The sequence below is a fragment of the Oryctolagus cuniculus genome, chromosome 7 (genome assembly GCF_964237555.1).
Source record: "Oryctolagus cuniculus chromosome 7, mOryCun1.1, whole genome shotgun sequence".
Lineage (NCBI taxonomy): Eukaryota > Metazoa > Chordata > Mammalia > Lagomorpha > Leporidae > Oryctolagus > Oryctolagus cuniculus.
This window is the reverse complement of record NC_091438.1, coordinates 138,891,681-138,915,286: the sequence shown is the minus strand read 5'-3', so window position 1 is coordinate 138,915,286 and position 23,606 is coordinate 138,891,681. Positions and strand designations below refer to the sequence as shown.

Below are 23,606 nucleotides of genomic sequence, written 5' to 3'. Positions count from 1 at the left end.
GGCACTCCCAGGGATGGCCACTGTCCAGCTTGGAGCACGCTCAGGGGTGGGCCTGACCACAGATCCCTATAGTCTACACTGCCCCTCCTTGGCACTCCTGGAAAAGAACTACCCTCGCCCAGCTTTCTGGGGTGACCATGTCCGTGGACTCTGTGGCCATCCCTCATGCTTGCCTGTTCAGGCCCGGGGCAAGGTGCACAGGGACCTGAAAGTCTTCTGCCTGTGCCCCTGGAAACAGTCCCTTGGCCGTCCTGGGGGCCACTCCACGTCCTGTCCCGCCTGGTGCACCTGCTTCCAGCCACAGCACAGCACCACCACCTAGGACCCTTGAGGGGAGACCTCCAGCCTGCTGCACTCAGGCACGCCCTGCCTGGGTATCACCAGCTACATGGAGCTCCCAGCTCCAGGTGGGAGCTCTTAGCATTTGGGAATGGCCAGCCAGTCACTGTTGAAAGCACTCTGCATGTTCATGGAACACGCAGATTATAAAGAAAACCCCACTATTTCAAAAGTCAACTTACAGCTTCCCATTTCATGTCCCATGAACTTTGGAAGTCCCCTTGTATACGCTAAGTCACTCCTCATCGCAGCCGGCTCCTGTCACCTTTGTACAGATCAGGGAATGCCGGCAGAGGGCCTAAAGAGTTGGCCAAGCAACTCAGCCAGGAAGGATGGCCGGTAGTGCTCTCAGCCATGGCTTGGTGCTGAAGGAATACTGGAGCTGGGTGAACTTAAAAGAATCCAAGCTGAAGAATCGAACCACTTCAGAGAGACACAAGTGCCGTAAACAGTATTCTCAGAGAGAGGTAGGATGCTCAGATATTGATAACAACGCAAATGGCCCAGTCTGGAGACCAAACATGCAGCTTCCTTGCAATAAAAAGCGAAAGCGAGATTTGCACAATAAAGAGGGAGTCCCTAACAGGATAATTACTGTTGAGCACGGAATTAATGAAAACACAAGTTCACTGGCATGATGAAAAGAGAATAGAGAGTTTTCAAATCACAAGAAGCAAAACAAAGCCAATAATCAGATGCGCCGACAACAGGAAACGCTAAAAATCAGAGCAGGCAATAGAGAAGCGTAAATACGTTGCTGAAGGGAGGCGCCGTGTGCATCACGCAAGGGGAGTATAGAACCCTGCACCCTTCAGATTTTTAAATATCCACAGAGCCCGCATAAAACAAAACAGCTCCACAAAGTTAAAAAAAAAAAAGCACAAAGCAATAAAAATGAAAGTCACAAACAAAAGAACATACACAATCTGTGACCACATAGCAACTTGTGCAAATTCTCAGGCATGGGTCATTCTGCGTAAACCAAACTGCGAGGTTAGAAATGAACGCAGCTGAGCCCTCCTATCAGAGACAGACTCCCCCAACCCAAGTGGTCTGGAAGCCACAGAGACAGCTCCGTGTTCTCCTGTCGGTCTAAGCGGTAAAGACTAGGAGGGCCAACAGTATCTGGTGAAGCTGCACGTGGGGCCACAGGCCTTGGCACAGCCTTTTGGTGGGCGTGGTCACTGCCATAATATCTGGATGGCCATTTTATAAACCAAAGTTTCCTCTTAAGAAAATTTCCCAAGGAAGGAATTTCACAACGATCCGAAGGCTGTTCACTGGAGTGCAGAACGGAAGGGAGCCACTTTCTCACCAGGAGGTGGTTAAATCAGCCACGGCTGTGTGTACCGCGGAGTTCTCTGTTGCCATCCGAGAGGAGAGGGCGGATCTATACATATTGACAAAGTAAGATGATGATAGATGATTAAGTGGTAAAACAAAGCGCAAGTGCCTGAGCCACGCAGAGAGATGCCCTTGTTTTAGAAGTCACACTCATTGCATTTGATTTATGCATATTTCAGCGCAAGCAATTTCTCGAAGAACAAGGAGGACAGGTGGCTGTTGGTGGTGACCTCACGCGGGGAGGTGGAAGAATACAGAGTGAGTCTGCAGGGGCTCCCCACAGCTACTTGATAACATTTTGTTGAAGTTTTGAAAATGAGTATTTTCATACTGAAAACTCTATAAAGATAGTCCTGAGGATTCAAGCAAAAAGCAAGGGGTGGAGCTGTTCATGTTTATTGAATTCGGAGTCTTGCAACTTTGCGGCTGGTTGTCCCCATGGCACGTGGGCAGGAAGGAAAGAGTGAGGGTGGGGGGCAGAGAGAGAGAGAGAGGGAGAGGAAAGGGAAGGAGGAGAGGGAGCTGGCCCAACATGAGGGCATGTGTGCAGGTGCAGGCTGCGCCCCCTGGCGGGGATGGCCGGCTGGGGGTGGGTCTTGCCCCACCAGGCTGTCTGCCAGCAGCTCTCAGGCAGCTGGAGGGGCACCTCTGCTGCCTTGGCATTATCACCTCCATAGCGGCGGCTGTGGCTGAGGGTTCCTCACATACACTCCTGTGCCCCATGATTTCACGTTTCTGGCTCTGCTAGTCTGGAGTAGGTATTTCCTGTGTCTATTTTGCCCTTTTCTTCTGAAGGTGAGGGAGGGCGGGGCCTCCTGTCCCTTCACCGGCACGTCTATCATTCTCACAGTGGAAATGCGGCTTGCCCCTGCCCAGAAATCTCCTTGCTTCTCTCTCTGCCTTCCCCGTATCCACGGCTCCCCACTCTGCTCTGCCGGCCTCCACCTCGGGTCCGAGACCTGAACCCTGTGAGAAGCAGCGCCACACCCCTTAGAGGTGCTCATGCGGCTGCACCCTGGGCAGCGTGGTCTTCTCTCGGCAAAGCATTCAAGGCTGAGGCATCATGACTTGTGAGTGATTCAGCAAAAAAGGACAACGGAAAGACAGAGAAGGAAGAGGGAGAAGGCAGGAATGGCAAAACGCTAGCAATGGCTGCGTGCAGGTGGCAGCTGCAGGTGCCCGGTGTGCATGTCTTGCACCTATCCCGTATGGTTTATGCATCATTGCCCCACACAGCAGGGAGGAAGAGAAGAAAACTCAACTTCTGCACTCACCGAGGAGAGGGAGGTCAGCCGGTGTGACTGCTCATGCCCCATTGGTCCCCTCTTGTCCATCCGCACCATCACTGCTGGATTCAGCCAGCCGCATGTGGGAGCCAACTCCTCATTGGGCTGCCCCTTTTTCCACAAAGCAGCCAGGTAATATCCAGGCACTGCATCTCATCCCTGGCCCTCCATGCCCTGGCCACTGCCAACTCCACCCATCGCTGGTGACCGTGTAGCCACGTGGTGCCATGGAGCCACTGCCAGCTCAGGCCTCCTCTCCCAGGAAGCCTCTTGTTCCTGCCAGTGTCCCTCCTTGGTGACACACTGTCACTGTCCCTCAGGGCTTGGCTCGAGGTTCACCGTTCCTGGTGTTCATGCCAAAGTTATTGACCCACTGGTCATGTAACTACCTTTATACCCGGGCCCTGCTTCATTCATTCATTAGCTCCTCAAACACCTGTGCTAGGAACGGGGAGACTTGCAAAGATGAATTCAGTTAGGGACACAGGTTAAGGTCACGATGGCCCTGACAGTTGGGATGTGAGGTTTCGCTACAGGTGCCACAGGTGGCCTCTACCAGGACAGTGAAGGGACAGATATGCTTCCAGAAGGTCACCCCAGCAGTGGGGTACAGGAGAAATGTGTACCTAGGAACTCATCCCCATAACCGTGCAAGGCCCCTATGAAACTGCTAACGTCATTCTGCACATGGTTTAGCTCAAAAAATACACTCGGCAAACACACACTGCATTTCTTTAACTGAACTGAGTCTCAGGACATCACACACCAGTGAATACATGCACATCTACGTCCCTGCAGCAGCAGGTCCGGTCGGCTAGGTCCTCCTAACTGCAAACTCTCGAGGGCACAGCTACAATTGCAGCTGCACTCCCAGCTACGCTCTGCCTTTCCTTGGCTCCCCGCTGTTGCAGCCCCGCAACACTTCCTTCTGGGATCACTGCACAGACTTCTGACAGTTGCCTTCCCATGGCGGACCAACCCTGTTCAAGAACCTCCCCTGGCTCCTTCTTACTTACTGGCATTTAAGATCTCCCATAACCAGGCTACACTCTAACCCCATCTCTCTCACTCTGATCCACACACATCTTCTCCAGTCAGACTGTTTCCTCCCCAGGTCCCTTGTCGGATCCTCTTTTCCCGCCTCTACTCACACTGCTAGTCCAACCTGCTGTTCTTTTCTTATCAGTCACCTCAACCACAGCTCCAGGCCCTGCTGTTGGCCAACACCAAGCAGAGTAGCAACACTGGGCTCGTGTCCCAGCTTTCTGATTCCCTGTGCAAGCTCAGACATGCTGTGTATGCGTCCTCATGGAATCTCGCTGCTCTCATCTATAAGATGGGGAAAATAATAACAACGTCCATTCGATACTAGGGCTCATGAATACCGCTGCCCATCAACAGGGCTATTGTGAAGTTATGAAGGCAGGCCCTGTGCTCAGCAGGTGGTGACATTCCTTTCTCCTCTGACTCCAGGAAGAAGTTCCTGTTAGGCAGGTGCTCACGTGGGAAAGAAGTGGTATTTCTGAAGGAATAAACAATCAAGTTGCAGACACTGCAGGGTTTTCGTTTTCAATCCCTCCATCAGCCAAAAACACAAGCATTTTCATTCTCATTTTTACAGACGAGCAAACTCACACTGAGAAAGGGAAGCCGTCAGCCCAGGATTCTTACCATCAGAGAAACGTGCAGTGACCACTATTTAATATGTTCCAAGCACTACACTGGGTACACTGCATGCAGTGCCACATTTCCACGCTTTATCCGAGACTCACACTCTGTGCAAGAAGACAGTGAGGCGCAGAGAGGCTAGGGCCTTGCCCCAAATCCTGCCCACAGTCAATGGAAGGGCTGGTGTTCTAACCCAGGCCACCAGTGACTCTGCTGTAACAGTGCTGTGTAGACTGCGAATTGTCTGGATTGGGGAAGTAGCCATTGGAAGTTGAGACTGACCTTTCTAGGTTCCCCATGGGACCAGCCCACATGACCCTAAGAGCTTCCATGGGAGGTCAGCAGGGCAGGGCAGGGTGTTAGCAGCAAGGCCTGGTGACACTTACCCAATGGTGCAGCCGGCATCTGCTTCGATGATCCAGATGCAGTTGAGATTGTGTTCATAGGGAGCTGGATACCCGGGTGACAGCACCTGCCCCGACACCTCTCCTTTCACTGTCCCTCCACACTCAGCTGAAAGAAATCCCAAAAGAGTGAGCTGCATGGGGTGACCTGCGCTGCCAGCAGTCCGTCAGTGTCTCCTCTTGCCTGCGTGCCCGAGTCCATCTTGTCCATCCCACAGGACAGAGCTTAGCATGTGCAGGGGTGCCTGGATGAGGCTCGTATCCAGAACCTATGAAGAGCTTTTACAACTTGACAATAAAAAGATAAATGACCCAATTAAAACACGGGCAGAGGACCTGAACAGACATTTCTGAAAAGAAGATACATGAATGGCCAACAGGCACATGAGAAGGTGCTTCATATCATCAGTTATTATGGAAATTGCATCAAAACCACAATGAGATGCCGCATGATGGTCACTCGGAGGGCTATGGTGAAAAAAGACAGTAACAGGTGCAGGTGAGGATGTGGAGAAAGCAGAAACTTTTACATCACTGATGGAAATGCAAAATGATGCAGCTGCCTTGGAAAATGATTTGGTAGCTCCTGGAAGCATTAAGCATAGCTACCATATGACCAGCAATTCCTCTCCTGGGTCTATATCAAAGAGAGATGAAAACATATGTCCATGCCAAAACTGGAATGTGCACGTTCAGAGCACCGTTATTGAGAATAACCGGCAAGTGGCAGCAACCCAGATGCCCATCAAGTGAAGAATGAGGTCTACCTACACCACAGAATGTTAATCAGCCAGAGGAAGGAATGAGGTGCTGATACAACACAGATGGGTTTTGAAAACATTGTCGGAAGTGCGGGAAATCAGGCTATCCTGTGTGTGTCCACAAAAGACCACCCATGGTGGGATTTCATCTATATGAAATGGCCAGGACAGGCAAATCCATGGAGATAGAAAGGAAAGTAGTGGTTGCCAGGACATGTGGGGAGGGGACATTGGGAGTGACAGCTAAAGGTCCTGAGTTGTACACATTAAATGAGTGGACTGTATGGCAGGTGAATGATGTAACAAAATGAAGGTTGCTGAGTGAGGGTCTGACTTCCTGTTCTATGGCCAAATGCCTCACAACCTCCCAGGAAAGATCATGTGGGTAACTTGGACTCGCTCATAGATGGCAGGAGCCAGAAGAACAGAAGTCAAGGAGATACCCCCTTTTCTACAAGCGTTCACCATCCAGTGGATGCCGTGTGCCTCCACGGGCACAATCGTGACAAGTGGCGGCCAGAGGATGAAGTGACAAATCTCCCCCAGCATGGAGCATGGAGAGTGCAGGAGGACCTGGTTTCAAATGGACCTCAAGGTAGGAGCAAAAGTTGATTAGGCTGGTTGGGTAGCTGGGGTGGGATGGGGGGTAGGGGGCAGAGGGCATTGCCGACAGAGAGGACAGAATGCACAAAAGTCCTGGAGGTGTGGGACAGTGTGGCAGGCTAGGGGACAGGGTATGAACTGTGGAGAGGTGGCGGCCAGGGCCAGCAAGTCGGGCAAGCAGTACACGTTGAGGCGGCATCGTCTGTAAGCTTGCTGGCCATTCACTGTTACGGGTGGGACCTGCATGCTCACACCTGTGAGTCGTTAGTGGACACAGTGAACAGCAGCATCTGAAGGGTACAGGGAGACCAGAGCTGAGATCTCTATGCCCCATCAGAACAGCTACCCTGTGAGGGAAGCTGGTGGCTCCTCCTGCCCTCGGCCCCTTCTCCCACTTCCGCTCTGTAGTCCTGGCTTTGGCCCTCACCCTCAGCAGCGCCACCAGAGAGATACACAGCAAATGCAGAAGTGCCACTGCCTGCTGGAGCAAGTGCAGTCCAAACTACACAGTGCTCATGGAACCCTCCAGAAGGGCTCCCGCTGTCCTCCCTGGCTCCTTCCCTGAGCCCCTCATCCAGCCATGTCTCATAAACCCCACAAGCCCAGGCTGCCCTTTCATGCACCTGCCTGACATCCTGCCTGTGAAAGCTGTTGTGACACTCCTTCCCCTCCAGGGGGAGCTGACACTGTCCTTTCGTTGCTGTTGTTGCTCTTCCATTATAACACGGACAGATTTTTATCATATCATGTGTGCCACGTTGTTAAAATCATGCTGTCTCCTCCACAGGACATATACCACTTCCTGGGCACTGGCTGACCCAAACTGGACCTTGCGTTTCCCATGCTGCACGTCGAGTGCCGAGCACCGTGTTCGGCACGCTGCTGAAGCTTAGTTACCTCTTCTGGAATGAATGTGTGGGTGGATGAACGAATGAATGAGGGAAGTTTGTTGGGAGCTTGAGTGCGAGTGAAGAGGAGAGGTGCTGCAAAGCTGTTTGGGAGAGGGCGTAATTGATTAAGCAAGGTTCTCAAAGAAATTAGACAGGACGAGATTAAAGTCACAGGAAGACCCATCGAGAATTTCACGGGCCCCATGGCTTCACACAGGGGCCACAAGCAGGGGCAGGGGAGCGAGCCCCCTACCAGTGAGGGTACTCAGGAGATCGGATTCTTTGCTCAAGCCTGGCCGTGAGCCCTCCCGCCTGGTGCTCCTGGGCAGGTGGATGCCAATCGGACAGAAAGGCAGCAGGCTGAACGGGCCTACAGTAGAGAGCAGGGTGAGTGAGACACAACGAGCTACAACTTTGAGGATGATGTCGTTCTGGCCCCAGAAACAGGGGAGGGGGCTGCTGAGGGGGCCTGTCCCTGGTTACGGCTTCCTTGTGGATTCTAGAAGGAGCGGCACCTCCTCTCGCCAGCATGTGTTTGGAAGCAGCAGCACTGGGGGCCCTTTGACAAGGACACCTCTGCTTCTTTCCCCATGGAGTCCTCTGTCTGGCAGGTGGGCAGGCAGGACTGGAGGACTCTACTCTTTCCGGTCTTCTCCCTTCTTCCCATCCTGGAGCCTCGGCTGCTCTGTGTGGGTGGCAGAGTCTGCTTGGCAGCGTTTGCCTGTTTTGGCCATGCCAGTCACTCCTGGTAGCCCACGGTGAAATCCACCACCACATGGCGTTACGTAAAAATACACACATTACTCCCCAAACAGCCGTGGGGCCAGAGGGAGTTTCAATGGGGAAGGCCTCCAAGATTCAGAGTATAAATATTCTCACAGACACCGCTTGAGCGGGTCCTCTAAGTCCAGGCCAGCTGGCACATTTGCTTTGCAAAGCGAGCGCACAGTGAGTCCTTCTGCAGGGCACACTGCTATCTTATCACGCGAAGCCTCATCGTGCTCTGGCGGGGGTGCCTGTGGCACTACACTGTGGTCTGGCGACGCAGGAACCTGCCTGGCTGCTCCTCCTCTGTGTTCCCAGGGCCTCGCAGGGAGCCTGGCACATGCAGGAGAGAAGGGGACAAGGAGCAACAGAGGGAGAAAGGGAAGGGATGTGCCTGCAGCCTGGGTGAACCTCAAGGGCAAGGGCAGAGGAAGAGCGTGGGGGCTACTGAGAGGCCCCTACTCCGGTCTGTTCACTCTCAGGCTGAAGATCCTTGCCCTGAGACCCTCTGCTGAAAATCAGCACTGGGAGTTCTGATCAAACACAGGCCTCTGGGGGAAAAGGACAACGACGGCCATGGGCACTTCCCACCGCGCGGATGCATCCTTGCCTGTGCTCAGGCTGGAGCGTCCACCTCCCCACCTTCTCCCCCCGTTGGTGAATCCTTACCCGTTGAAATACCACTTCCTGTACCAAACTTTCTCATACCCCCCCCCCCCCCCGTCCACATAGCCCCTTTCGTAGGGCTTATCTGCCATGAGAATCATCTGCTGCCCTGTCCGTTCCCCTTGCTGGAGTATGGGCTCTCCAAGGGCATGCAACAGGCTTTGCTCTTTCTCGTCTCATTTATTTGCCCCCCGCATACTCAGACATGCACCTGTGCCCGTTCTGGCAGCCAGGGCTTGGTAGGCACTTCAGTGGTTTCCCAGAGCTTCTGCTCGTCTAAGGTGAGCCAGTGCTGCATGGACCCACTGAGGCTGTGCGAGGTGGAGAAGGGGATGGAAAGAGGCAGCAGGATGGAGCAGGCTGGTGTGAGTCCTAACCTGCAGGGAGGTATGAAGTCCGGAAAAACAGAATGACTGCTGTTGCCTATTCCCCACTTCTGCCTTGGCCCACTGCCTCTTGTCCTGTGACAAATGCACGAAGCCTCTGGATGGCCTCTGCTGACATTCCAGAAGAGCCACAGGCTTCAAGGAGAGTTCATCATTGCATTCCCTTTACAGCGTGAGACCAAGTCCTGTTCGCTATCTTCTGCTTTGTTCTAATGCCCCTCCAGAAAGGGGGACACGAGCCCACCCTGCCTACAGGGAGACTGGGACCCAGAACGAGCCAGGGACTTGGGGAGTCTCGGTGTCGCAGCAGACCTGGAATCCAGGCACGGACTCCCCCACTTCTTCTCCATCACCCGCATGATAGTTCCGAGGGTGTGGCTTGGCTGTGGTCCCACTGGCTAACTGCGTGACAATGGCAAGCCACCTCCTGACTGTGCTGCCGTGTGGTGTAATGAGGTGTGAAAATGAGGAAATGGAGAAACGGGGCAGGTGAGCCATGATGCCTGTTACCAGGAGGATTCAGTCCAGGGAGATGGCCCCGGACCCTAAAGATCCTTAAGGAGACCGGGGCTGGAGCTCGGGGCTAGAGGAGCCCCAGGGGTGCCTAGAAGAACAAGAAGCCTCCTACCGACACAGGTGGGCAGAGGCCGGTCCCAGGTCCTGCGCTCCCCACTCAGACACAGCAGCTCCTCACTGCCCCGCAGGCTGTAGCCAGGGTCACAGCTGAAGGACACAGAGCTCCCTGCAAAATGACCGCCGTCCTGAACCTTGTAGCCGAACTGGGGCGTTCCTGGATCCTCGCATTTGATGAGCTCAAAACCTGGGAATGAGAAGAGAGGCCGAATGAACAAGATGGAAGGAGGCAGAAAGCCAGCGTCCTCGCCTCCCTTGGAGGCCACGTCTTCCAGGAAGACGTCACCACCGTGTTGTCTTGAAGCGCTGATGGCCTCGCCACTTAGGGGTCCCTCCATATTTCTCAGGGGATTCCCCCCCACGTTCCTAGACTAGGTTGAGAGAGTGCTGGGGAGGCTGTGGTCCCCTGTTGATAGATGTAAATGACTTCAGCGTTTAATAGTTTTTCAGGTCTAGGGGCTGCATTTTCTATTTCTTTCGTTGACCCCAGAGCATTCTGCTAGCGGGAGCTGTTCCTTCCATTTTGCTCACTGATGGGGTAGGGTAATATGGAAAAGTCACTTTCAATGCGTGTTTAAAGGCTCAATTACATCCTGCTTAAACATGCTCTGTTGAAAGAGGCTGGAGAAAGACAAGCAGACTCATCTGGAGCTCCTGCTCCATGGTGCCTTGCGTGTGTCCTCTCGTATTTGTTATTCATAGGAGTCTTACGGAGAGGTCTAATTATCTGCATTTTACATCTGAGAGCATGGGCTCAGGGAAGGTTAAATAAATTGTTCCAAACTCACACAGTTTTCAGATAATGGAGATGGAATTCAAGTGAGACGCTATTTAATCCTCTTCCACGGAACCAGCTCTGTAACAGGCAAAGACCCCTCTGTCAGCAGCATCAAGGCCAAGCGAGGGGATCTTGAGTTAGCTCCTTGGGCTGTTTTCCCTGGCAGATTTACTGAGATCTAATTCACTCACTTAGCATGTACAATGCATTCAATGTCATTCCGTTGATTCACGGAGTTGTGGGACTGCGATCACTGTCGGTTTTAGGGCCTTCCCATCACCATGGGTGGAAGCACCATATGTATTTTCTACCTCTGTCCTGGCAAGTGCTCATTTGCTTTCTGTCTCCTTGATGTGCCTATTCTGGACAGCTCGTGCAAATGGAATCACATAAAATGTGGCCTTCGTGGTTGGGTCTCTCCGTTACTGTAACGTCTGCAAGTATCAGCACTTCCTTCCTTCCCGCGGGCAAACAGTATTCCACCATATGGAGGCAGCACATTTTACTGCCATTCAGCAGCTGACGGAGACTTATTGAATTTGAAAACAGTCATAACAGTGGGGCTGGTGCTGTGGTATAGTTGGTTAAACCTCCACCTGCAGCGCTGGCATCCCATAAGGGTGCCAGTTCAAGTCCTGGCTGCTCTACTTCTAATCCAGCTCTCTGCTAATGGCCTGGGAAAGCAGTAGAAGATGGCCCAAGTGCTTGGGCCCCTGCACCTACATGGATGTCCCCAAGGAAGCTCCTGGCTCCTGGCTTCAGATCAGCTCAGCTCCAGCTGTTGCAGCCACTTGGAGAGTGAACAGCAGATGGAAGATCTCTCAGTCTCTGTCTCTCCCTCTATCTTTTGAATAAAATAAATAAACCTTAAAAAAAGTCATAAGAGCTCCTTCTTTGGGTATAGTGGAAATGTAGAAGTTCAAATGAATGAATGAAATGGAAGAGCTGGACTTCATGGCCTCCTTGGATGCAAGGAAGACTTACTGGAAAACTGAAGTTCAAAGCCCTTGCTGGTATTTTCAGCATCCGTGATGAAATCAAGCCATAGACTGCTGGATGTGCTGTTCAGAGTCACCCCCATCATCTCTGAGCGGCTGAAGACCCCCAGCAAACGGGCGGAGTTGTTGTTGCCATCATAAACCTGGACACAGGAGAGACCCGCCCCCCCAACAAACTGTCATCAGCATGGCCTTGTTTGTTTGGAAAAACTTCTTCCCCCGCAGCCCACATCCCCAGAGCCTAGTGCTGACAGCAACTGTCAGAGGGGCTGTGAGTCACCAGATGCGAGCAGAATGGCAGAGTGAAGCCACTACTGAGCAAGTGACATGGTTTCCCCTTGGTGTGCAATCTGCGCCCAGTCCACAGCTCGTGTGAATCTAGTCTTGGGAGCTGGTTGCTATCCTAACCTTTCCAGTGGAGATCTGTGCTTGTTCCCTCAACCCCCATATGGCACCAGCTTACTCTTCAGCAGCCTGGTGGGGGTTGCCTGATGCCCCAAACCATCTGTTTCTGCAGACGGGCAGGCTGAGAGAATTCAGCAATGCTCATGGCTAAACACTCAGTCCCATCTTTCCAGGAGGGGAGACAACCATGCTCCCGCCTGAACCCATCCCACTGGCAGTGGCCTGTGTTGGCCATCCTGGGATCCAGGCAGGATGGGGTTAAAATGACCAGCACACCCCCTTCCCAGAGGAGCCCAGCCTCTGCCACTTCCCTCCTAAAATGAGGTCCCTGGTGAGGGCCTGCTGGGCTTGCCAAGGGTGGAATGGCACAGGCAGCTGGCTTCCCCGATTCCCATCTGTCCCTCTGAACTTCTGAGTGCCAGGAAACACAACAATCATCAGAATAATGAACTGGCTCCCCAGGTTTCGAGGTTGCTGCTCCTTTCTGGATAATTGTACAAATAACAACAGAAGTTGTGACTGAGTGAAAGACCCCCTGGTGCTTTGGTAAATATCAAAGATGGGATCTATGGGTGGGTGATGAATATTTGTGCATGACACACGATGTGGTGCCAGCTGCCAGCAAATTGGAATAATATTTCCATTCCACTACTTATGAAGCACAGCTTTCTAAAAGAAGCCATCCTTCAAGCTAACAGCGCTGTATATTACAGAGATTTGTTGAGGCTCCTGGGCACCTCAAATCTGTTTCCAGATTCCATGTGCAATTGCTGTATGTCACCGATAGACTGCGAGAATTCTGGGGTTCCAGCTGACACTGCCGTGACATCAGTTCAAGGAGCTTAGCCCACTGCTGCATCCACGTTGCTACAAAAGCATTCTTACCAATTGAAACATGTGCTGGAATTAATCAATCTTGGCATTAATCATCAGGGCTTGCTAACATTCCAATAAGAAAGACAACCAGATGCCACGTGTGCTTCTTAATGGGAGACAGACTGTCACGTAGGAGTTATCGTGCCAAAAAACTCACACCCGATCAGATCAAGACACTGGATCTAATTTCCGGCCCACAGGATACACCAAGGGCAGAGGAACAAATGAAGTGATATCCTGGAAGAGAGCAAGCTACAGAATGTGGAAAAATCCACTGAGCAAATGGCTAGATTTCCTCAAGAAATAAATAACAACGAGGAAAAGAAAAGAGATGGAGGGAAAGATCTTTAGAGTTAAAAAAAAAAATCTGATACCATGGATCCAACGTGTGGGCATTTGGATCCTGATTTTAAAAACACCATGATGTTTATAGGCTAATTGGAAATTCAAAGAGTCACTGGATATACAGGGGTACTTAGAAATTATTGTTAATTAATAAAAACTATAATGGGAACAGAATTTCTTCCTTAATTCTGAAACATAATTCATTTTAATTCCTTAAGAACAAAAATGTTATTTGTATTTGTCATTACAGTAAAATTTTTATTGCAGAAGAACTTATCAAATATAAACGGCCAAAGAAAGGAGAACAGCTCTCGGCAATCATCACTGTCCTTCTCTGTCTTTCCTTGCACAGAGATCTTAGATTTAAAAAAAAAAAAAAAAAAAGATTAACTATAGATACTGTGTGGCAATCTATTCTTTCACTTAATAGAATGTGCATATTTTTTTCAAGTAATTGTTTTACATAACAGTATTTAAACAGCTCCAGGGATTTCTACCACACAATTAACCCAATCCATAATATAACTGCCCACATATCAGTGTTCAGTGTATGTGCTCCAGCATATAAGAGGCGCTCAGGAAACGTGGGATTAACAAATAAACCAAAGGTTTCTTCTCATATTTTTATCCTTAAACCCACCTGGAATTTATTTTGGTATATGATATAAAAAATTCTATTGGTCGATAAGTCATTTATCCAAACCCTTTCTGTAACATATTTCACCTACCACCAATTTAAATCCATTTTCATTATATACCTAATTTAAAGTACTTATTTATTTATTTTACTTATTTGAGAAGGAGAGGGAGGGAGGGAAGGAGGGAGAGAGGAGAGAAGAAAAGAGAGAGAAAGCGAGTGAGAGAGAGAGAGAGAGAAACACTACCATCCACTGTTTTACTCTCTAAATGCCTACAACAATCAGGCCTGGGCCAGGGTAAACCAGGAACCTAACCTAACGACCATCAGCTGCTGCCTCCTGGGGTCATCTTGAGAACCTGGAAGTGGGCGTGGTGACAGGACGCAAACCTAGGCACTGCAACACGGGATGCAGGGGTTTCCAGTGGCAAACACCCGCCCCACATACATCACTTAGATATAATTACATAAATTTGGTTTTGTCAGTTTTCTATTCTGTCACATTTATCTGTTCCTGCACACAGCCCACAATGTTTTAGCTATTGTAACTTCACCACATATTTAAATATTTAGTAGGAAAAGTCCTTGTTTGTCTTTTAACTTTAAAAATATTCTCCCATATTTATTCTTCCAGATAAACTTGAGAAAAAACTTTCTAGGTCAAAAAACAAAAAACAAACACTCCTAAGAAAACACAGCCTGTACAGTTCTGAGTTACATGAAATGCATGGATTGATATGAGAAAGGAAGGTCTCTGTGTGACATGCAGTCTTCTTACCCAGGCACATTCTCTCGGTGCATTTAATCGAGTTGTCTTTTTACGAGTATGTCTTGGTAAAACTCTGTATGTGTTCCTGGGTATTGCTATAGTTTTGGTTGCTGTTGGGAAGTAGGCCTTTGCATACATTTATTTACCAACAGGATACTGCTTGGAGGTCTACTTCCTCACTCTCTGCAGGTGATGGGAAGGCCTCCAGGAGAAATCCACGGGCCCCTAGGCACAGGCGTTACATGGAACGAGGCGGGCCTGCAAGGCACTGGTCTCCCAGCCAGCATGGCGAGTGCAGCCCTTTCAGCGTGCGCAGTGTTTCTATCATGTTCCTGCAGGTCTGCTGGCACACGTGTGCTCCAGGGCATGCATGTGGCTGGAGAGGCTGGGTGCAGGGGTGGTTAGACAGAACCAGCCTGCTCTACAACGAGAAACACCGAATACTCTCGCTAGCAACGAGCGACGGCTTTCACTGCTTTATGTCCTTGTCAACATTGGTGCGTACAGGCATTATGGTGTTTTCCGATCTGATGGGTGTGAAATGGTACCTCATTTGAATCCACATTTCCTTGATTACCGGCGAGGTTGAGCATCATTTGCTATATTTATCAGCAAGCCTCCTTTCTCTTCTGTGAATTGCCTGTTCATATCCTCTCGGCATCCATGTGCATGGAGTCTCCCGGCACTTACTTTATTGATAGCAGCTTCAAAACCGAGTTGTGTAATTTTCTCAGTAAGGATTACACACATTTTGGGGGAGTTTATTTTTAGGTGTCTTAAAGTTTGTTCTATTATGAATGAGAATTTTCCCCCTGATTACTTGTTTTAATTGGTTGTAGAAATACAAGCAGCTTTGCTGGATTCTTACTGGTTCTGATAGTTGATTAGCACATTCTTATGGATTTTCTAAATAAAACAGGTGATTTTTCTATAATGCTTTCTGATTTTTATAGGGCTTGAGAGAGGGATAATTGCAATGGCTTGGATCTTCAACACCATATGGAAAACTCCGAATAGCACTGGAGATGGAACTGCTAGTTTGACTTTCCTGGGCATCCTCAGGAAGTTTTGTTAAGTATGAGAATTGCCATAAGCCGTTTGTAGAAACATTTAATCAAATTCAGAATGCCACAATCATAATTTGGTGAGATTTAAAGAAGTCACGAATGAGCACTGTGTTTCATCATACGATGCTTTCGTTGTGTTAGCAGGGTCATGTGATCTCTTCCAACCCTGATATGAATTTGAACCACATGAAGAAGTTGTCAATATTTGAGGAGCTTTCTCCTACAAAAATGACAATTTCATATGGGTTGTCTAACAACATTATCGCTTATTCTTTTTTTAAAATATTAGTTTATTATTCAAAAGGCAGAGTGACAGAGAGAAATGAAAAGAGAGAAAGAGAGAGAGAGAGAGGTTTCATTTGCTGCTTCATAGCCCACATCAGCAGAGGTTAGACCAGCATGAAGCTAGGAGCCAGGAACTTAATCATGGGTCCCCCACATGGGTGGCAGGGACTCAAATACTTGGGCCATCATCCTCGGCTTTCCCAGGTACATTAGCAGGAAGCTGGATCAGAAATAGCAAAGCTGGGATCAAACCAGGCACTCTGATGTGGAAGGCAGGCATCCCAGGGGCGGCCTGAACCAGCAGCCACCACAAAGTCAGCTTTTCCTGCTGCTGACACGTCCTTACCTTCCTGGAATCGGGCCTACTTGGTCCTCTCTGTTTTCATACACAGCCAGATTCCAGCTGATACTGCATCTGGGATCGATGATCCGATTGATGAAGGACGCACATACGTAGGACTGGCCAACTACTTTCTGCCACCATTTAAATTTTTATTTTAATTATAAATTGTCAAATTATAGTTGCATATATTTTGGGTGTACAAAGTGACATTATGGTTTATGAATGTAATGTGAAATAATTAATCAAATTAGTTAACATATCATCATCTTCTATCATATCACCTTTTGGGGTGGTAACATTTGAAATTTACTCTTCTAGTGATCTTGAAATGTACAAAAAATTATTATTTACTATACCCACCAGGTTGTGCAATAGATCTTAAGAAAAAAGCTCGCTCCTCCCCGCCAATTGAACCTCAGGACTCTTTGGCCATTGCCTCTCCATTCCCCAGCCTCTGGCAACCTCTGCTCTGTCCTTTGATGTCAAGGTTTCTACTCTGCCTCATTTAAGAAAATCAGTTGAGGATGGATCTTCTCTGTTCTGAAACTGTTTGATTATTGCAGTATTCAGTATTTCTTGGAGATCGGTTACAGCTTACCTGTAAAATAGTTTAGGCCTGGGGCTTTTGGGAGAGGCTACTGGGGAATTCCAATACTTTAATGGCTACGGGTTTATTCAGATTTCCGTCTTTAAACATTAGTACCTTTCATCTGTAAAAACTTGCATTTTGGGTTGGGCATTTTACAGGGGTCGGGACCATCTGGCCCATGGGCTGTAAAAGGCCCACGGAATCACTGACTGGATCTGGCTCTGCCAAGGCAATTGCAGGTGGGACTCATAACTCAATAAGCCTAACGCAGGCTAATTTTTAAGATGGTAATTTTGTATGGCCCGTGGATGATGTGATAATATCCAAATGGCCCTTGGCAGCAGAAAGGCTGCCCGCCCATGTGAGACACTGGTTGGAGTGCCTGTTTCCCATGTGAGTACTTGGGTCCAGGTCCTGGCTCTGCTCCCAATTCCAGTTTCCTGCTCATCACCACCCGGGAAGCAGCAGGAGAGGGCTCAGGTATGCTCCTGACAGCCATGGGGAGACCTCGACCGAGGCCCTCGCTCCTGATTTCGGCCTGGCCCAGCCCTGGCCAGTGCAGGTATCTGGGGGGTCGACTGGTAGGTAGGGGCTCTCTGGCCATCTGTGCCTCCAATATAACAAACAAAACTTTCATTTTATTTGATCTTTCAGATGCATTGGCTGATAGATACTCATTTTTTTATTTTCATAATTTCAACTATAAATATCTTCCTTTTTTCATTCTTAATGTTTCACTTGTGTGACATCTTTACTTTCTGATCGGGCCTGCCTGATCAGAGACGGTTTTGTTGATAATTTATTGTTGATAATTTGTTGAATGAGACGGTTTTTGTTAATAATTTGTTGTTTATTGGTTTCCTTTTCCCTTTGTCTTTAAAAGAATCTTTTTCCTACTTTCTTTGGATTTACTCTGTTATATTACTCGAACTACCCAAATTCTTATTTATTTTCAACCTAGATGATATGTCAAAGACTAACAGAAGTATATTAAAATCTTCTACAACGACTGTAACTTTATTAAAATTTTTTACGTTTCTGGCACTTTTTATTTAATTTATTCATACTATGTTATTTGGCACATAAAATTTTACTGTGGATTGATTGTGCATTTTATTAATATAAAAGAATCCTCTTTCATTTCCTTGTGAGATGTGGGAGAAATTCTCAAATTTATCTTACAATAAACTGATTCCATTTCTGTGCTTTTCTGTCTTCCGCTCGTTGCCTCTGCTCCCTGTTTTAATTGGGTGATCATGTTTTTCATCTCTATTCAATCTTTCCTCATCTCAGATAGCTCTGTTTGCATTATTGCCTGTTTTGCGCCATAAATATAATATTCTCTCCAATCCTGTTAAGAATACAAATCAGGAGCTTTTAAAAACATGGTTCTTTTCCCTGCTGCTTCCAGAGGGGCAATTAGCGCCGCTTTCTCAGAGAGCTCCCTCTCTTCTGACCTGCTGAATAGTCTACCCGAGTCCAGCTAATTCCTTGTTGGCACAGCATCATGGGGGGAGAGGAGAAACGGAGAAGGGAGACATTCCCAGTCTCTGAGGGAGGCCAGAAGAGCAAGGCCAACAGAGGTCCCGGCAGGAGCATTTCCTGTTCCCGGGCTGGAGAGTGTGTGTGTGTGTGTGTGTGTGTGCACATTTCCTGTTCCCGGGCTGGAGGGTGTGTGTGTGTGTGTATGTGTGTGTGGCCCGTGCACAGCAGGATGCTGTTTTCCTGGCTCGCCAACAGAAGCCAAAGGAAGGCTTGGGTCCGTGTCCAGGGCCAATCTGGTTCTGTGGTCTCTCAGACCTAGTGTACTTCCAGAGGAGCTGGTACGACTGGCACCTGTTCCCTGTCCGTAGTCCACAGGCCCCAGACTCTGCTGCACTGAATGAGGTTGTCTTTGATCTTGTTTTTTTTTCCTGAAGGTTTCTGGCACTTGATTTCCGGCACTTGATTCCAGTTTCCTGCTCATTACCACCTGGGAAGCAGGTAGGATCTTACTTCATTTGTGGCAACCGTACCTTGACTAGGCCTTTTCTCTTTTTTTTTTCTTGGGTATCCAATCTGTCAGAAATTTCTTTAAGCTGTTCATGAAAAGCACCCTTGCTTAACTTCCCATCTTTATGTCCCTTCGGCCATTCTGAAGGGAACCTGGAGAGGAGGTGTTATATACCTTCCCTTGCCGTCCGAGCTAGAAGTCATCTTTCCATACTATGGCAGGTAAAGGCCCTTCCTCTTTTGATCACGTCATAGACGCAGAAGCAGCAAGGACCACACGGCGAGGAGGCAAATAAAAATCAGGTGGTTCTGGAAGCCGGCTGGATTGTGGGGTGGTAAGGACGACATTGAGGGTTACAAATGTGACAAAACAGGTGTTTCAAGAGTCAGAAATGCAACACTGGAGAAGGTTTGGTGAGTTAGTCAGACCATTAAGTACTGTGTTTTGGAAGAGAAGTGAGGTGTGGAGGAGGGCACAAGTTTCCCTGGTTCAGGTGTGTATCAGGGCTGCTTTGGTAGAACGGGCAAATCCTTGGGAGTAGGGATGTGCCAGGGTCTGGGACGTAGGCCAGCAGCACCAGGGCAACAGCAGGATGCACCGGGTTCCTTCTGCACGTTTCTGTGTTGAGGTGGACCCCAGTGACAGCCTTCCACATCAGAGCCTCGACAACCAACTGGAGGTACAGAGGGGTTCTGGAGCCCATTTGGGAAACCCCAGCTGTGGAGCAGTTCTCATCCCCATACACAGCCAAGCTCCTTCTCAGGAGGGCCAGGGGTCCTGAGTGGGGGCCAGAACAGCAGGGGATGTGTGACATCACCCCTACGCCCTCTGCTCCTTGCCTCCTTCCCCACCACTGCCTCGGGACCTCGTTCCAGATGCTCTGGGATCACAGGGTCCCTTGCGTGGCCTTTCATTCAGCTCAGAAACCACTGTCTGACCTTCTGAGGATGCTAAGGAACCTAGAAGCAGGAGGAGGACTTTGCCAACAAGGTCAGGCCCCATACTGGAAGGCTGCTCCCCAGGGCCAGCTGGGTGCACGGCTGCAGAGACAAAGTCTGCATTCTGAGACGGTCCTCCCCAGGAAAGGCGGGGATGGGCCCCCTTTTCCCCAACGTGCAGGACTGCCTGGGTGCTGCACCCCATGTGAGCCTTTTTGGTCTCTGACCTAGGTTTTTTGCCCCAGCCTGATTGCCTTGGAAAGTCTCTGTTGTGTCTGTCTACATAGCTTCCCACTTAGCTAGGAGGCCAGGCCCTTGCCAGTGCAGCTGTGTGTGCGAGCCTGCTGTCTCTGTCTTAGGTGCTATTCTGAATCTAGACCACCCTGGAGAGGAATCTTGGTGCTGGTGTGCTCCTTGTGACCTCCAGCAACCTGGCAGCCATTTTTGCCTCTCCTATCAGACCATGTGCACAGAACTCCCCTCTCATCCCCCAATTATCCTATGCCACAAAGCTGCCTTTTGTTTCTAATGGCCTTCACCCAAGAAGGCCTGTGACTGTCAGCTCACACTCCTTCCATCTGCCCCTCTGTGGAGAAGGGGGTCCCTCTGACCCTATGGTCCCAAGTTCTGCTGTTGCTGATGACAAGTGGATGAAGGAGTGAGAGTCCACAGCTATGCCTGCAGACATGGTCCTCAGAAGGGCCCTTGTCTTGTGCTCTTTAGCTGGGATGTGCACAGTGTTTTATGCGGGGTTGATAAGCAGGGCCCAGGAAGCCACAGAGAGGGCCCCAATCCCAACTGGGCTCTGCTATGCTATTTCACCCAGAACCATCCAGTCATCTAATGAGGGCATCCTCTCAGGGAGGGGGAGAGACACCTTTAAACACACTTCCAGAGGACTCAGGCCCCAGGGAGTGGGTCAAATTTATCATCTCTAAAAGAAAAGGGCAGTGTTGTCACCGCAGCCAGAGAGCATCCTAGTGGATGAGGACTGATGGTTTCTTTTCGGATTTTCCAGAGCAGCAGCCGGTTGTTTCAAGTTTCTTATTTTTTCTTTTAAATAAACCTTTGCCTAATGTCACGACTTCTTTGGTTACAGGGAACAAAACTATATTAGAGTAAGTTAAAAGCTCTTTGGTCTAGGATGAAGATGGACATATTCTAGATGAGGTTTCCCTAAGAACCCATGTGATTAAGGCAGCTCTGTAACAAATTCTCTAAAGTCAGCTCTTTGATCTCTCTCTCTCTCTCTCTCTCTCTCTCTCTCACACACACACACACACACACACACACACACTATTGGAGAGATCCACTTAATCACACACAAGGAAATACAAGACATATGCATACACAGTGTCTTAACAACTGTCTCTCCATAACCCTCTGTCTAATCCAAGTTCCGTGATTCTTCCTCATACACGTATCTTCGAATTCGTTTTCTTTAACACAGACTCCAACATAGACTCAAAATAGGCGCAAGTGCACAGGCATGAGACCTGCTGACTCAGTACACAGGGAGACAAGATTCCCCAAACCAAAAAGTGCAGCCAGGCATTCACACGCATGTGGAACTGCACATATGAAAGAGCCCGTATCGACACATGGCTGCACACATGCACACATCGAAGGAGCTCTTCACTGTCTGTGTCGATGGTCCAAGTTCACAGTGAGAAATCTGATCCATGGCTGCTCCAAGTGAAGCCACTATTACTCCTTATTATGCAGTCACTCGACTCTCAGTCACACATGCATTGCCACAGGCAGCTCCTAAGCAAACTCTAGAGCCGTAATAGGCACTCACATACCATTCTCCTTCGGCCCCCACTTTCTCCAGAAGAGTGAGGGCAGTATCTTGGGACTCAGGCGGGAAGGAGGAAGTTCGGGCCGTTCACACAGCGATAAGCGAGTGCGTGCTGACCCCACCTCACCGCTAACATGCACACTCTGCCAAGTCTACCGTTTTACCTTGAGCACATCTCCTTCCGAGAGTTCGAACGCCCTGGCTTTCAGCTGAATCCCCTTCCCTGGCTGGGTCTGGATGGAGTAGATGCACTCGTGATTGTTGCTGTAGTTCACGGGGAAGTTGGGGGACAGCAGAGTGCCCTGGGTGCCCGTCACTGAGTTCCCACACTCAGCTGGAAAGAGAATCACAATAATCACAGATTAGCCCCCAGCAGCTGCACCCAGAACACAGCTCACAGTGCTGGCGAACCTCAGGAAAGCGGCGAGTTCTTTGCCTGCCCACTGGCCAAAGTCTGTGTACCTGTCCATCTGTCTGCCAAACTTAAAAATAAATAAATACATAAACAAATAAATAAAATAAAACCTGCCTGCTTACTGTGTTGCCTGGTCTTGTGCTCTCTCTCTCTCTCCTTCCTACTTATCCATCTCTCTTCTTCAGAAATAGAAATAACCCCCAGAGACCCTTCGCTTTCCTTGTGATATCAAGCAGCCCTTCCTCACACCTGTTCAGGTAGTCTCATAGCAACAGAAATGACCTGGGAGGGTGTCAGGGGAGGAGGGGACAGCCAGGGGAGGAGAAGAAGCCACGAGGGGTCCGGATGGAACAATAATCACCAGCCCCCGCAGGTAAAACATCACACAAACTTCAGTAAGCATAGGGGTCCCTGTGGGAGCTGGCACCATGCTCATTCCTGGTTTAAAGATGAGGAGCTTGGCGCTTAGACCTTCAGACCACGCCTCTGATTTCATGAAGCGCAGGGGGCTGGGAACGCCCTCTCCTTGGTCCTGAAGCTGAGGGTGTCCCTGGGGCTCTGGTGAAGGTTCTAGGACAGTCCCAGTGGAACTTGATTCAGTCAGCGGTGAATGAGGGCACACCCTCCGAGGGACATGTTTCTCCTTGTGCAGAATTAGTGACCCTCTTCCCAGAGTCCCCAAGCCTTCATTTACGGTAGGCACCACGTCCTGCCTGACTTGTCTGTAACACTCCTATTTTCTCTGCTGCACTGTGGAGCCCTGGGGCTCGGGCACATTTCCACCTCGCCAACATTCACTCAGTGCCTAGACAAGGCAGGCCCAGTGGATGAAATGGGGGGCAGCTAAGGGGCAGGGTTAAATCTGGGGAGCCCACAGCGGGATCTCTAGGATCTGTCATCATGAAGCCCCTCTCAGAGCGCCTACCATCATGCACCCGGATTGCTTGTTCTTGCCTGGATCCCCCACCCGCACTGGGAGTGGAGGGCCAGGGTCATGTCTGATGAATCACTGAATTTCCAAGGCTTAGCCCAGATGGTCTGTAAAATAAATATTTGCCAAATGAACGAATGAATGACGGCGGCATACAGTGACCTCAGAAGATGTACAGTCCTAAAAATAATTAGGTTCCGAGAGGATGGAAATACAGGTCCAGATGGCAGGCCTGTGATTTGTCTGGCCCCGTGGGGAGTCTGGAGCACGCCTTCAATCTCTGGGGTTAATGGCGGAAAGTCTGCTTTCTCTGAAATGTTTTTCATGCTAGGCACCATCTGAGAAGAACACTGAGACTGATAAAGGAACCACGGCTTTGGCCACACAGTCCATCCTAACTGCCCTAAGCCATGGCGTTCTAGGTCCAGGTAGAGGAGCACGTGGAAGCTGGGGACCACACCTCTGGCGGGCTGTCTGCTCAGGTTCTCTCTCCCTCACGGCTGCTCTCAGTCCTTCCAAGACGGCAACCCCATGCCTCCTGCAAGACCCTGCGTTTTGGCATGTCCTGCTCCCGGGCCTGTCCAGCTCAGGCCCAGCTTCAGTTTCCTAAGGCGCTACACAAGCCCTCACTTACTTATCTTGGAGGAGACATCAGCTTTGTGATCCTTTAAACTCATTCTGTTTGCAAGCC

The 23,606-nt window shown here is 49.6% G+C and overlaps 1 protein-coding gene across 10 annotated transcripts in view; it reads right to left on the bottom strand.

Annotated features, from left to right (window-relative positions):
• CSMD2 (CUB and Sushi multiple domains 2) overlaps positions 1-23,606 on the bottom strand; it is a 618,865-nt gene that overhangs the window by 172,005 nt on the left and 423,254 nt on the right. For all 10 annotated transcript variants that reach the window (XM_051832045.2, XM_051832046.2, XM_051832047.2 and 7 more), the window contains 4 exons: positions 21,734-21,903; positions 11,508-11,664; positions 9,741-9,932; positions 5,024-5,150 (listed from right to left, as the gene is read on the bottom strand). In XM_051832045.2, the coding sequence (XP_051688005.2) occupies positions 5,024-5,150; positions 9,741-9,932; positions 11,508-11,664; positions 21,734-21,903 (646 nt within the window). The remainder of the gene's footprint in view (positions 1-5,023; positions 5,151-9,740; positions 9,933-11,507; positions 11,665-21,733; positions 21,904-23,606) is intronic.